This window comes from Trachurus trachurus, assembly GCF_905171665.1.
Source record: "Trachurus trachurus genome assembly, chromosome: 21".
NCBI lineage: Eukaryota > Metazoa > Chordata > Actinopteri > Carangiformes > Carangidae > Trachurus > Trachurus trachurus.
Window position 1 is genome coordinate 17538981 of NC_139899.1, and position 15397 is coordinate 17554377.

A 15397-nucleotide genomic window follows, 5' to 3' on the forward strand; every position below is an offset into this window, starting at 1 on the left:
CTCTCTTTCTCTCGCGTACTTAAATTGTTGCAAACTTATTTACTGAAATAAATGTGAAATACTTTCTATAGGACATTCCATTTGACTTCCAGGAATTCTGCTAATCCTGTTGAGTGCAGTGAACCTAACAAGCCCTGTTGTGTAAAGGACTCAGTGGTCACACATGGATTTTCTCATAGGGGCCATGTTTATGTCTGCTTCAAGTCCGGACTCCTGTTTATCTGATACTTTACCACTTCAGGTTGGACTTACACTGATTTAAAATCTGTCACTTTCTCTGGGATGTAATCACTTCCACACCCCTGACTGATTATTGATTATTTTAGTCTTGAACATAATGCTGGTATTTCATATTCAGGTTTCATCCTGTGATATGTAGCATGCAGCATGCTGTCTGATAAATTAGGATGATATTTTTACAGTTTTATTTCCTACTGTAACTCTAGGAAACACTTAAAAGCATTCTCATTAGAGTGGGGGGAATACAGACTCCTCTAACCGTGAATACTACATGTGCTTAACGGTCAGCAGTCACATGCCAGGCCACTGGAATGTGTCAGGAGTGTGGGTCAGAAAGACGAATCTAAACATCAAGGGGTTCTCTAATGGTGAATGGTTTTTGACGGCAGTAGAGTTCCTGCCTCAGAACAAAGGCAGCTTTAGAAACGTTTGGCTGTATGGGTTTTTATTTCTATATCTGAATGGGGAAGAGATGATAAGTACATGGCTGGTATAGTCATCATCTGTAATGACGTCTGAGGAGAACAGACAACAACAGCCAGTGATTGTCTTGTTTCCAGTCACAAGTGCAGCCCCGTGGATGCTCAAGTGTCAATGTGTGGGGAAAAAAACCTCTTGATTTCTCCTCCTGACTGTGTGGCTGCAGTTAGAGTCAAGCTCAACTTTACTGTCACAAAGGAAGTTCATAAGGCCTGCAAAAATTACAAAATAAAACCTACCAAATATAAAATGACCCGTAGAAATAATGTGCGTCTTACATTGATACCGCCTTAAATTCATTCTCTAACCTCAGTTGCTGCCAGTGATGATTGAGACAACGGGTCACAGGAAATCCAGTCATTCGTCCAGTCATTCAGCCTCAGCATCAGTCAAGTATTTGATGCTGTTGGCCTCATGATCCATCGTTAACACAGGAGGGCTCCTCTGCCTTTGGGGCATTTCTGTTGTTCAGGCTCTTTTGAGAGGACTAATCGCTCTCTGTTCTCAAAGGACCAAACTTTTTTTTTTATTACTACTAATCATGTCTACTTTAACTGCTGTGAAACTTTCACAAAGGTTGCACTGAAAAGCAAAGTGGTATAATGCAGACTAGATTGTAAGTTACATTAGAGTTTGAAACTAAATTGACAGTGATGGAAACTAAGTGTACTCACACACCTGTACTTTAGCAGGGAGACGTGTATTTCCGTACTTATTTCAGATAAAATAGAGATAAAAACTTTTACTTTTTACTCAAATACATATATACAGTATTTATATAACATTGGTTAAGTTGTACCAAAATTTAATTAACAAATAGATTATGATATAATATTATTGGTCAAAATAAGACCTCATTGGCCCCAGGGGAAAAAATCCCCCTGTACAAAAGCATTAACCTTCTTCACAAGAAATAAAATTAGTTTCACCTTTTCCAACTTCCAACAAAGTGGAACAGCATGTTTCTACATTGTGGCATTGCAAGAAAATAGCTCAGCTGCATTATGGGGCTGATAAGAACACAATGTTTTTAGCCAGAACGCTGAGGCCTGATATTACAACAGCTGCTCTTTTCTAACCTCACATGCACAGCAAAGTGTGTCAGCTGAACAGTTGCCATAGGAAGCTCATACTGACCCATCCCAAGAAACAGGCTCTTGAAGGTTTCTATGGACTGGGGCGTCTGGCCGGATTTAAGTGATTAATCAAAGTTTACACATCAGTTTTACAGTGTCTACACAGCCCTGAGGTCAAGTGTTATGCTATAGATCAGAGTGACTCAACAAATCAATTGATGATTCTGTTTCAGTTTTCTCATTTGAATTATTTAGATGTTATTATATTCCCCAAATCCCCACACATTGAAACGTATTCTTTTTCATATTTGAGTAAATGTTTGCACTATAATCTGCACTGTATGAAGCAAATACAACACATTTCCTTGTTTTCCTTATCTTTTTGAGGGATGTGTTTTATTTCATACTCAAATTAATACACAATACAGTCTTTTGGGACCGAGCAGCTGTACCACACTTGCTACAGTCCCCTTGGGCAGTACAAGCAGGCAGGCGTCCAGATTGTAGTCCAGCTCACAGCTCTGTTGTCAGGTGATCATCACAAGACCGATGGTCTAATCCCCCCTTCAGCTCTACAAAAGCAAGAAGAGAAATTACAGACTGCCTTAATGTGCATGTAACCAACTGGAACACAACATGATCTGGGTCTAAGTGTTGTTTCCACTGATGTCGAAACTATCACTGGATCTAATTTGAAGATACACAACGGGGGACCGTGGCAGAGTGAGATTCTACGCTCCTCTGGGGAAACTAATTGACTGTAGAGCTGCTCAAGGTTGATCTGCAAACTGATTAGTCACCAGGAAGAAACCGACAGGTGAAATATGATGAATGCTCTGGGGTTTGGTCTTCTTTGTTTACTCCTCTGGCCTGAGCCTGCAGAAGCTCAGTTTCCTCGAGTGTGCTGCACGGTGGAGGGCGTCCTGTCCAAGCAGTGCTGCCCTGCTCTGGGCCCAGATCCTGCCAATGTGTGTGGCTCTCTGTCCGGGAGAGGAATCTGCTCTGCAGTTCGAGTCGACGACAAACCCTGGGGAGGACCGTACAGACTGAGAAATGTTGATGACAGAGAGAGGTGGCCGACCAAATTCTTCAACCAGACTTGCAGATGTGTTGGTGAGTGCTGTAGATTTTTATTAAGATACTAAATCAGTGAGCAACTAGAGGAGAGGCACATTAATCTTTAGCATCAACTTTAAAATTGCCTGTGATTTGATGTTTAGTTTCTCCTCCCTGTTACAGGTAACTTTGCAGGTTTTGACTGCGGCCAGTGTAAATTTGGCTGGACTGGACCAAACTGTGACCAGAGGAAAGCCCCTGTGGTGCGGAAGAACATCCACTCCCTGACCCCTGTAGAGCTGGAGGAGTTCCTGAATGTTCTGGAGCTGTCCAAGACCACCACCCACCCTGACTATGTTATTGCCACCCAGCACTGGTTGGGACTCCTGGGACCAAATGGAACAGAGCCTCAGTTTGCCAACATCTCCATCTATGACTTCTTTGTGTGGCAACATTACTACTCAGTCCGAGACACTCTCCTTGGTAAATAAGCATGGTCATGTTTCTTAAAAAAACCCACACACATTATTTTATATGATATGGCTGAATCAGTTTCATGGGTAGATAACAAAAGATACAAGGGGAATATAAAATAAGAATGTGTTAATTGTAAATTCCTCATTTCTTCAAATTAGCGCTGATGAGCCTCTGACTGGGCCAAACTTTAAAAATGGTCCAGATGTGTCTAGATAAAATGATATGAGTACCTTTTTCTCTAACTATATTATGCAGAGCTACATTTTACAAATTACCTATTCAAATTCATAAAAGTTTACTTTCATCTGAAAAATTTCTGCTAATTCTCAGTTTATTATATTTGAATATATCAATTTTAACTTTGTTTACACAGCACTGTACTGCTAATGTTGTCAAATGAGAAGTCATTTGTTTTCTCATGAATCAAAAAGCAATAATGTTAATTTGACATCAACATTACAAACACATTACTTCCCCGCAGGTCCAGGTCGCCCATTCAAAGCCATCGACTTCTCACATAAAGGCCCAGCATTCATTACCTGGCACAGGTATCACCTAATGACTTTGGAGAGGGAGCTGCAGGTATGTATCATCTCCATCATCTTTTCATTATATTGTCAGTTTGTAATATAGTTAATATAGTAATATAGTTTATATTGTCAGTTTGTAATACATGGTTTTGCAGCTAGTTTTCAAATCCTCTGTTCGACTATTACTATATATATATATATATATATATATATATATATATATATATGGTCTTGGTCTGATATCTGGAGTTTATGCTGCCTTGAGGAGCAGATAACCTGCCCAAGAGAAATGCAAGAGAAATGTTATTTATACTGGCAGCGACCTTTACCAAGTCCTTCCAATAAGGACACAGTCAACTTAAAATCCAATATACTGCATGATACTTGGAATTCTTGAATGAACCCATGTGTCCAATCAAAATAAAGAGTTCTATTCTATTTTTAATACCAATAAAATATGTGTCCCCTGCAGAGACTAAGCGGCAATGAGAACTTTGCAGTCCCTTACTGGAACTTTGCCACAGGGCAGAGTGACTGTGACGTCTGCACTGATTCTCTGCTGGGCGCCCGAAACCCTGACAACCCCTCGCTCATCAGTAACCAGTCCAGATTCTCCAGATGGGGGATAGTGTGTAACAGGTCTGCACAAACTATTAAAAGCAGTAACGTGAGGGAGAGAACAAAATAACTGGCTGGATTATGATGAAACACATGTTAATGCCTGAATTGTTTTCCCTCTCAGTTTGGATGACTACAATCGCCTGGTGACACTTTGTAACGGCACTAGTGAGGGTCTCATTCAGAGAGGGATAATGGAGCAAAGTAACATGTCTCTGCCGACCATGAATGATGTCAGAAGCTGTCTTGGGATTAGGGACTTTGACAGCCCTCCCTACTTCACCAACTCCTCCTTCAGTTTTAGGTAAGTTTCTTACTGATTAGCATCAATAATCATTTTTAATTCTTAGATGCAGATACAGCTTCAATGTTAGATTTAGGTGAAGTTTTAACAGTTGATTGACAAAACTTGTTTTGAAACTCACAGAAATGCTCTTGAGGGGTATGAAAAGCCAAATGGAGAACTGGATGAATCAGTAAACAACCTTCATAACCTCGTCCACTCCTTGCTCAATGGAACCAGCTCTTTGTCCCACTCCGCAGCCAACGACCCCATCTTTCTGGTCAGAGTCTAATTTCAGTGGTTTGTGCTGCTTGAACGATGTTGTAGAGTCGGCATTAACAGAATCCCTGTGGTATTTGTTGGTGGTTTACCTTGCAGGTGCTCCACACTTTCACTGATGCTATTTTCGATGAGTGGATGAGGAGGTTTGGTCCATCCAATGCCACATACCCAGATGAGATGGCTCCCATTGGCCACAACAGGGACTACAACATGGTTCCCTTTTTCCCTCCGATCACTAATGAGGAGCTTTACATTCCATCTGATCAGCTGGGATATTCCTACTCCATTGCCCTGGATGGTAAGCAATTGTTAAAAGAACAACTTTAAAGGAATAGTTTGACATTTTGAGCATTAGGAACAGTTTGTTATTGGGATAATATCTGAATGGCGATAATTAGCTTATATTAGCTTAGCTTAGTGTTTTAGCCTGGCTCTGCCCTAGGGTAAGGAAACCCACCTACCAAGACCTATAAAGCTAACTAATAAACACAAGTGATGGCAGCCAGTAATTCTCCCAATGAAATTCTTTCTTTTTTTTATTTTTTTTTATTTTTATTTTTTTTTACAATATATATATAAGACAATAGATTCTATGCACCAGGGACTCAAGGGCTGCAAATGCATTACATGAAAGCGTAAAAAGGTTTTGTCATTCCGCTTTTGCAATTTTGTTTTTTAGCGTAGGCACTTATGGAAACTCCTTCCATTGTTGTGTTTTGTAATTGACAATGGATTTTTTTTTTTACAAAACCCAAGAGCTGGTACTGGTCACAAAATCTACCATATCTCTCCTTGTTATATAGGAAAAAACATTTGACCATACTATTAACATAATGGATGATATTTAAATGTTGTTTTGCTGCTGGAAAAAAACGGTTTCAATGTTTATCTCCACCTGTGCTTCATCTTTACAGAGGCAGACGGAGGGCCCACTGTGTTTGTGCTAGGCTCCACTCTGGGGGGAGTCTTCATTGGTCTCTTGGTGCTTCTCCTTATCTTTGTGCTCTACCTGCGTCAGCGAAGAAACAGTGGCTTTGAACCTCTGATAAAAGCAGACTTCACAAATAGAAAGTACACAGAGGAGGCCTAGATTTCACCTGTTGTTCTGAAATGCACTTCAGTACTCACACCCACCTAGAGATGGAGCAGAGAATCCACAGTGTGACAGAGAGAGAGGAACATACTAATCGTGCAAATGAATTAAAAACCTGTACCTTTTAGATTTTAAGACTAATGTCACATGAACAATAATGAGAATTGTACTATCACCTGAAAAAAAAGTTTCAAGTGAAGCCAATCAAAATAAATGTCCTCATAATTTAACTGGTGTACAATCTTTTCAGTCAGTTTACCAAAGTGTGACCTCATTTTCAGCACTTTCTTTCCACAATACGAGCCTTTGACAATTTCCTCTCATCAGTCGCCATGAATAAAAATCTATTGGAATGTTTTTAATAAATATTTATTCTCAAGAACAGTAACAAAACACAAATGCAATCATCTTAATTGCACTGAAAAACAGTAAGGCATTTTTGCTCATCTAGTTCTTTAACCTCTCTCAGTTGAAATGATATTCAAACTCCAGACAGACATCACCTCAACGGGATTCGAATTCATACAGCAATGCATTGATTGTAAAAAAAATGTTGACTCGTAGCATTTCCAGCTAATTCTATTTTTCAGATAATTTGTCTGACCAGACAACTGTTTTCAATATTTTATTGCAAAAATATTACCATTAAAAGTTCAATGATACAAAACATAAAAAGGGCATCCTGTAAGGTCTATATTCATAATAAAGAATCCTTTTGAATGACACATTTGACAGATTTTCTTTATATTTTTTTGTTCTTGCAATGTGGATGCAAACGCTGACTTAAATGCGACAACGAAAAGCTCAACAAATATTCATTGATATACTGCGAAGGGTATAACACAGGCTAATTCTGTGGATATGTAAGCTTAGCTGGCCTGGTGGTTATGGAGCTGACGGGCTCTCAGAGAACAGTGGATGTACATACAGTCTGGTTTTGTCCGCCCCCTCAGCAGTGCCAGGCCTCTCACATTCTCTGTAAGTATGCTCTACTGAGGAGCTTCACTGGAGCATTCAGCCCTGTCCAGTCTCCACAGATTCTCATTTCACAGGTGACTGTGGTCGGCCTCAAGCCTGTCTGTGCTGCAGACATAACCATTCAAGCTTTGCAGATAAATTTAGGGACCCTTTCTTTGCATTTCCAGTGCCCACTGTGTGCTGTTTGCTACTTCCTCTCTTAATAATTCCCTCACCTTTTACATAACTGCAGCAATCTTCTTCTCTTTTTTTTTAATTTTGTGATTTACAACTTGACTTTTTAATACTGTCTGAAAGTATTTTACTTTTGTTGCTACAATGCACATTTTAATGACTATTTTATCTTAATTGTTACAGCAGTTACAGAATAAGCTTTGGCTATTAAATCACATATGCATTTGTCAAACACTTCTTCTGGAAAAAACTTACAGCATTTTGAGGGTGCAGCAGAAAAACTTTCATAGGCCCCAATTACTGTAAATTAATACAAAGATTACAGCCGCACAAGACCTCCTTCAGTGATGGTAATTCTGTATTGAATTGATGTGCAATGTCCATATATACAAAGCACACATGACAAAGTCGAGATTTTCTATTATTATGTTGCACTTCTTTTATAAGGCTTCCTTTTGAAGGCTGTAGCTCCTTATTGAGTAGCTCAATACTGAAGTCACTGAAGCTTTACAGTGGTTAGATGGAAACACACTGTGCAAGCAGTTACTTAATGGAGACATAAAAAGCAGAAATATATTATTAACCAATCATTACATATAAGAGTGGATTAGAATTTGTCCACCCCACTCTGACATGAATGATTGATATTACGCACACCACAACACTACAGAACCAGCATGTCACTGATGGCGTCATACTGTATGTCGCCTCTGTACTATAATAAGTGCTCCACAATTTGTCTAGGCTGTCTACTCTTCAAGCTGAGCCCGAGAAACCAACAATTATATGAGAACATTTTGCAGATAATAAATTTGTCGCAAGGCAAATGAGTACATAAAAATGTCAGTCGTATCCCTTTTAACATAATGTGAGTTTTAGCACAAGGCAGCTGTTGAACAGGTTCATAGATAGCTAAGAGCAGAGCAGATCCATGACCAACACATGATAAAGTGAACCGACAATCTTACCAAATCCCAAGAAATTCCACTGAAATTATTATAACACATTAGATGAAGTAACACAATTTAGTGGCTGCATTTGATCTAAAAAAAAAAAAAAAAAAGCATGAAAACGTGACATTTTTGATGAATTTTCTTTCAAAAATCGATAATTGGCACATGAGTGAATTACAGTGGAACAAAGGTTCAATTAAACTTTAGATGAAAATTACATGTTCCTGAAATTCATGTCATTTTAAAACATTATCATTTGTTTTTGTTCTAAAATATAATATTAAACATATATGAAACTTATTGTGCCTCTTTTAGGTGCAATCAAATAACCACATTCTCAACATTTTTCAACACACAAACAATTTTTGCATTTAAAAAAATCAAAACAATCAAAGTGCGTGTTATATTTTTCCACATTACCTACATTAATACCTGCCATATGTGCAAGAAATACTTTTTTTTCCAATCTCTGAAGCAGAGTTTGTTGAGTTGGGTCGGCATCAGCGTTAGATGGTGAAGTGACGCCGTAAAATATCAAGTCTAAGGATGGCACTGCACGATCTTTGGGAAAGTGGGAAATCATGATGCATGACTGCTCTCTTTTTCGGAGCAGACTCCTCTAGCCTCAAGGCTGGCAGCCTGAATACTGTCTGCTTGACTGTAGCTCCAATCTGCCTGAATACAAAAACTGCAAAAAAAAAGGAAAAAACAAAACAAACAAACCCTGCTGTCCATGTTTGGCCCATTCCTCCAGCATTATCTCCATTGTCGGTGGAGTGCCAGGGCTGAGAGGGCTAGCATGGTTGGCAGGGCTACAGAGGGTGTGTGGAGCGGGGCAGAGTCACCCACAGGCCCGCTTCGGTCGGCTTCCACCACTGGGACTTCGGGAGCAGCAGCGTCCATGTCTGTGGGGCAGTCCTCTGTGCAGCCGCTGCCACTGCCTGAGCCACTGCCTTCATCGCCTGCAACGCCATGACAAAACACACGCCAGGCTGAGCACATCACTGACATAGCAGAGTGGCATAAGTCAACAATTCAACCATATTTTACAAACCTAAACTGTCACATTAAAGCTTCAGTAAGTTTTGTCGCATTAAATGTAAAGATTCTATAGGCATAATCCAACGGATGTGTAATTTTGAGTCTAGATAAAACTGTGGATAATAAAGATCAGAGTCTACCATTCCCTTTAGCTCTATGAAGCATTTAAGCACCTTTTAGCTCATTGTTTTGGTTTTACAACCAGCATTTTATCTGGTGGGCCTCACAAAATAGAGGACAGACAAAGTTACTAAAAAAAACACATAGTGGAGCATTCAGCCTGCTGTTTCTTTCAAGAGGTGGTGGTGACCAGACAACAAATTAATGTTAATATTGCTACACAATGTGCTTAATACATTAAATACTTTTAATAGAGATTGAACAAACAAAAACAAAAAACATGTCTGTCTTAATGTAATTTAATTTAGTTGTATGTAAAAACACTTCTCTTCAGCTCCAACTTGTTTCACACACCTCGATAAAGACTATTGTTGGCATTGTTTGTTTTTGTTTTTTTGTTACTGCAGACTGCACTTGTTGTTTATCTGCTCCATTGTGTCTTGTGTCTTTATTGATACTGACAAGCTGGAGCTTGAACTTGACCGAGCTGGGCAGAGATGGCAGGTCTAAAAATACATTTCCTGCCTAAAGAAAAAACAACACAACACTCCAATGTTATCATGTGTGTCTGCATGGCAATGGCTTACTTGAGTCTTGAAAGTAGATATCATTGCCGTTGTAGGCATTTCTCAGCTTGTTGGTCATCACCCTCAGAGCCATGATCTGCTGGCGGATGAAAGTGTCTGGGCGGGTGATGTCCACGCCCACCTCAGGGTTATTCACCTGGTTGGTCAGTCCATCCTTTTGGACTTCAGGGAAGTACCTTTTTATGAAAAAACAAAATAACAAAACTAAATTAAATGCATAAAGTGGCATTATTAGTTTTGACAAGGTGCTTGTCAAAAAGGAAACAAAAGCAATTTCTCATTAGTCTTCGTTCACCACCACACTAGGCAACTATTATCCGAGCTGTCTGATGTGCAATGAATTTTCGTTACTAAAGTGCAAAGTCCAAATCAAAGTAACCATTTTCCCTTAATACTTATCGACCATCAAACAACATCTCATCATGGCCAGAGTTTTATTAAGTATCAAGGTAGAAGTGCAGAAGTCAGATAAACATTCTGTGGAAATAAGCTGTCTCCAGACAACAGTAAAAATACTATCCACTATTTAACAAACACTGCAGTAGGGACAAAAAGGAAACCTATATCCCTTCACATATCAGCCTATATCCGAACTCCTACAGTATGTTTAAGAAGAAAGACCACATGGAGATTAAGAGTGGACTGAATACACAAACATTTGGCTGTGTTGAGATGTGAGCCTCATTCTCATGCAGCACTAGACAATTGCTCTTTGAGGACAAAGCAGCGCTGGTAAACTGAACATCTGACCTAATCATGTCGGGTAACATTCTGACATACATGTGAGTGATTTCTCCAGGGAAAACAAGTCAGCTGCCTGCATTCTTGTTGATAAATAAGCTGTGGGATATCACGTGAGGGCACTCCACAAATCGTCTGACACAACAGTGTTTTGTTTAGCTCAGGTCGCTGTGTATAGTCGTATACCTCAGAAAGACAACATTTGACATCACATTCTACTTTTTGAAATGGTCACTCACAAATTTCACAACTTTTAGTTCTATGGCTTCTTCAAAGAATGTAAAATATGAATGCTGTATTCAGCATGTATTTCATTGCACATTTGCCATAAAAGTAGTGCACATCACGTAAGTGTAAACTCAGTGACTGCTGAGGGCATTTGGAGTTTTTATGCAAACATTTGAATGGAAAATGAGATCAGATCAATAGAGGAAACTGAAAGACCATGCTAGTATTATATTTCAAAGATGAAGAAAAATCTAGTTAAAACAAAACAAAACAAAACAAAACAAAACAAAACAAAACACCAACAAACTGTAAATAGTGCCAATGAAGATGATCCTACATTTAAAAAAGTGCATTCATGGACTGTAATGATTCATCTTGGGTGTTTAGGGGCCTTATCCCATTTCCATTCTTCTTGATGAATTAGTCAAAGTATGCCAGGCAGCAGGCTCTGAGTTTAGAGTGGGTTTAAAACAGAGAAAGTAAATAATCTGGTCCTTAATTCTAGGATTAGACTGATTAGGCAGGTTGAGCAGACTTTGGAATTCTAAATAACCTTTTGTCCTGGCCTGTGTTAGAGCCCCGGGCCCTGGCGCCCCTTACCTGCCCTTGGTGTGTCCATTCCAGCACTCCTCATCACTGGCATTTCCAGCGGTCACTCTGTCCTCCACACACATTGCCTCGGGCAGGTTGGACCAAAATTTCTTGGACAGCTTCAGCTTCTCTTTTATGTCAACCACCTTAGCAAAGACAGAGGTTGTTAGAGGGGTGAAACAAAGGAAACAACAAAAACTAAACCCTTGTGTAAACAAGTCAACTTGTTCCAGTAAAGAAGTCTCAAAGTTAACATAGCTGAAAAGAAGAAAAAAAAAACATGGTAAAATATGAACTGAATGCAGATGTGTGAAAATTTGAAGTTTGTTTTGTACGACATTATTGTTCCTCAGCCAGAAAAAGCTATAACCAATGCTTTTATAAGTTGATAAGTTCCTGTAGACCCCAAGGCCGTACAAGAAAATCAGTCATTACCATATATCCTTGTAAAAGCATTTAAAAAACTGTATGGTTTAAAATGCATTTAGTCGCATGTCCTCACTGAGCTTTACTCTTCTTTAACACCTGTTTGTCATGATGCAGCTCATTTGTAAATTCATTATAAACCTGTCCCGCCCACATTTTTATCTTATCTTATCTTAAAGGGATTCCTGAGACATCTCAGCCCCCGACTTCTGAAAAAAAAATAAAAAAAAATAAAAATGATTTGGATTTAATTTTCCTTTCATGGTGACTATTGAAGGTTTGCATCATGAAAAGTGAGACCACGCAGGCTTGCAGCAATAATTTCAGCTTGAATGTCAGACTTAAATGATCCTTTGCATCCCAGCCATGTGACACAGTCAGATATCGCTTTCCTGACTTGAGCCTGTTGAACTCCAATCTTTCATCAAACACACAGAATTTGACATATTTCACTGAAGCTGAGGGAAAGCCTGATAGCAGCAGGTTGGCCCATTATCTTTTTCCGTCTGACTTGCTGTTGGCTTACGTGAAATTGTAGTGAACCTGAGCAGAACATGAAAGGTGCTGTACTGACTGTGTGACGCTGCTGTAGGCCCCGACACTGCTTTTGATGTGTTAATCCTGTCACACTGATGCCAAAGCACTTCAGCAGCTCTGATACTGCCCAGAGGGTCAAGGCTGCACTCAATGCAAGAGATTGACTGGCAATGTTTGACTAAACCTCGCACATTAAGTTTAGTGAGAGATTCACAGTTTTTCTCGGGATGTGCCAGCAAAACCAGGTCTGTGCAAATAGGTGAATTACACTGCTGACAAACTCACATTTTCATAAGATAGATATTGAATGAGCACATCCAATAAACATGGCAATGCCATATTTCACATATCTTAAGATAGTTTCTGCATTATTTTAGCACATAAATATTCCATAATAAGAAGTACAGCTGGATGAAGCAATATTTCCATAAAGAGTGAACTAATGTGGAATGTTTTTTTTTTCCAACCAAGCAGAACAAACAAATAGTCTTGGCAGTTGTATAAAACTCCCCACTGAGACACAGAACGCTAAAAGACCTCCACTGGGAATAAAACCTAAACCTAAAATACCTCAAATGTCTGATGCTTAAAGGAGCTAAGTTTCAAAAGAAGAGGAAACGTTGAAAGGCCCTTTCACACAATAATAAATGTGCCTCTGGGAAAAAAAAGTCTCACTTCATTGCGCATTGCCCATGAATAAATAATATGACTGCAACAAGCTGCCCTGGCATGCAAGCAGCTGCAGTGCACACTAGATGGCACTATGACGTTGGGAAATGACGAGATGAAAGCAACTGGGAGGGAAATGAAGGTGGGAAATAGATTTCAGATGGAAAATAATTGTTTAATGACGTTTCCATTTTTTACATGAATCTCCATGGTCCCATGTTGAATGAGCACATGTGATGGGAAACAGGTATAAGTTGCAAGGACAAACAGGAAAAGCATGTTACAGTATCACTCCAGTATGGTGATGGAATGGTGGTATACAAAGAAGCAGAGATTAGCATGTATTTGTGTGTGTGTGTGTGTGTGTGTGAGTGTGAGTGTATGTGAGTAGAAGCTCAACATTATAAACAACTGCCCGTTACTGTCAAGGTTGATTTTCTAAAAACTCACCATGAGGATCACAAACAATAACACTTCCCCATCATCTCACATTGAAGTATCCATATCCTGATGTGAACCTCACATCAGGATATTATATTGTGTAATTTGTTTCCACTGACATATTAACAGATGACACATATTATGATGCATGGCAGTTTCTCTGATGTTCCTTCCTGGCGACAGCAAAAGGTAACATTAGCGTATATGATACCTATGGTTCAATAATAAGGGCTAACAAGGCCAATTACAGAGGCGTTTACTCACTGGATGTGCAAACCAGTTTCATCTATATTATCACTCTTCCTTCACAGGACCTCAACAACATGCTCACACGCAGAGAAAATACACATTTTGTTTTCTTTCTCTCCAATCACGCTGACATACTGCCACACACACACAACACTTGACAGTGCTCATCATTGCCCCAGTAAAAACCACATATTTCTAGATTTGGTGATCTTTAATTGTTGAGATAGACTAAAAGATTCATTGTTCCCTCATGAGATGATAAAACTAAATTTCTTCAACTTAATGAACCATTTATAAGCTCAGTGAATAGATTGAAAAATATATTTTGTCAGGAAGCCAAAAAAATCACTTCAAGTCTTCTTATGTAGCATTTATAAGGAGCATCCAGACAGATTTAAAAAAAACTTTCATTTGAAAGATAACAGTGTTTTATTAAATGTTTATTTAGCATGTATAGTGTTTATTACTAGATCAATAAAATGACTTGAAGCAATGAAGAAAAAGGAGGCTTTGGGTTTAATTAGATCATTAGATAATTCTACCCTCACCCCAACTTGACATAACGCATGTGTTAGTGTTTCTTTAATAAAGCCTGATTTCTTTTTTCTTCAAACTCCACTCTCTGTTCAGCTAATTACAAAGTAATTACGTGGTAATTATTTTGACATCGTAACAGTATTATCAGTTTTTTGTGGCATCAAAGTTAAATTTTGTGTCACATATTGGTTTGTACTGAAAGTAAGAACAGAAGAATTTAATGTTTTCTACTTTGCCAAGGTCTCAGCGATGAAGGCTCATCTGACACAGCCATACATGGCCTTGCTCCCATTCTGTTTTATGCATCACATCATCTATATTCTATGTTTCTTCAAGGCATGCTGTCTATAATGTTCCGTACACTTCTGTGAAAAACGTGTGCCCGGGGATGCTTAAGAAAGGACTATAATAGATTATTCTGCTTCACATTACCGACTGTGAAGGTCCTCAGTCATACAAGTTTGTAGGACACTTAGAAAGGTTTTTTTTTCTATTAGTATTCATTATGAAAGAGAAAATACAGTCGCCTTTGATTTAGTTCTGTCCAGTTGTAGAGTTTTAAAAAAAGGTTTCAGTGGTGTTTTAAAAAAAAACTTTTTTATTTAGTTGTCTCACACTTTCTACAATATATTCGACACACCTTTGGGAAAAAAAAGTGCAGATGCCAAACTTTAGAAATGCCTTTCATGTTATAAAGCTGATTTTTTTTTCAGATGGTTGAAACATCTGGGCACAAACAGGAGTAAACGGCGTATGTGTTGGGTACATTTGGTTCTCTAATTAGTATTTACAGCAGCATGGCGGTGTATGTGGAATTTACTCAAAATAAACTACACTGAACAGGTTTATTGTAATGAAGAGGCTGTCACCCAATGTAACAGTGTGTCTGAGTAGTGTGTGTGTGTGTGTGTGTGTGTGTGTGTGTGTGTGTGTGTGTGTGTGTGTGTGTGTGTGTGTTGTGTTTTTTTTTAAACAAAAGAATAAGCTTTG

The 15397-nt window shown here is 38.9% G+C and overlaps 2 protein-coding genes across 3 annotated transcripts in view; one reads left to right on the top strand and one right to left on the bottom strand.

Annotated features, from left to right (window-relative positions):
- Positions 1-2620: 2620 nt before the first annotated feature.
- Positions 2621-6132, top strand: dct (dopachrome tautomerase; the record flags this gene model as incomplete). The annotated part of the gene is made up of 8 exons (XM_083997444.1): positions 2621-2909; positions 3036-3335; positions 3811-3911; positions 4332-4498; positions 4602-4781; positions 4905-5040; positions 5139-5340; positions 5957-6132. 8 exons carry the CDS (start codon positions 2621-2623, stop codon positions 6130-6132), a joined length of 1551 nt encoding a protein of 516 aa, XP_083853570.1.
- A 428-nt stretch (positions 6133-6560) lies between these two features.
- Positions 6561-15397, bottom strand: part of LOC311004972 (glypican-6-like) — a 95379-nt gene continuing 86542 nt past the window's right edge. For both annotated transcript variants that reach the window (XM_083997224.1, XM_083997223.1), the window contains 3 exons: positions 11558-11694; positions 9989-10164; positions 6561-9202 (listed from right to left, as the gene is read on the bottom strand). In XM_083997224.1, the coding sequence (XP_083853350.1) occupies positions 8997-9202; positions 9989-10164; positions 11558-11694 (519 nt within the window). In that variant the 3' untranslated portion in view covers positions 6561-8996. The remainder of the gene's footprint in view (positions 9203-9988; positions 10165-11557; positions 11695-15397) is intronic.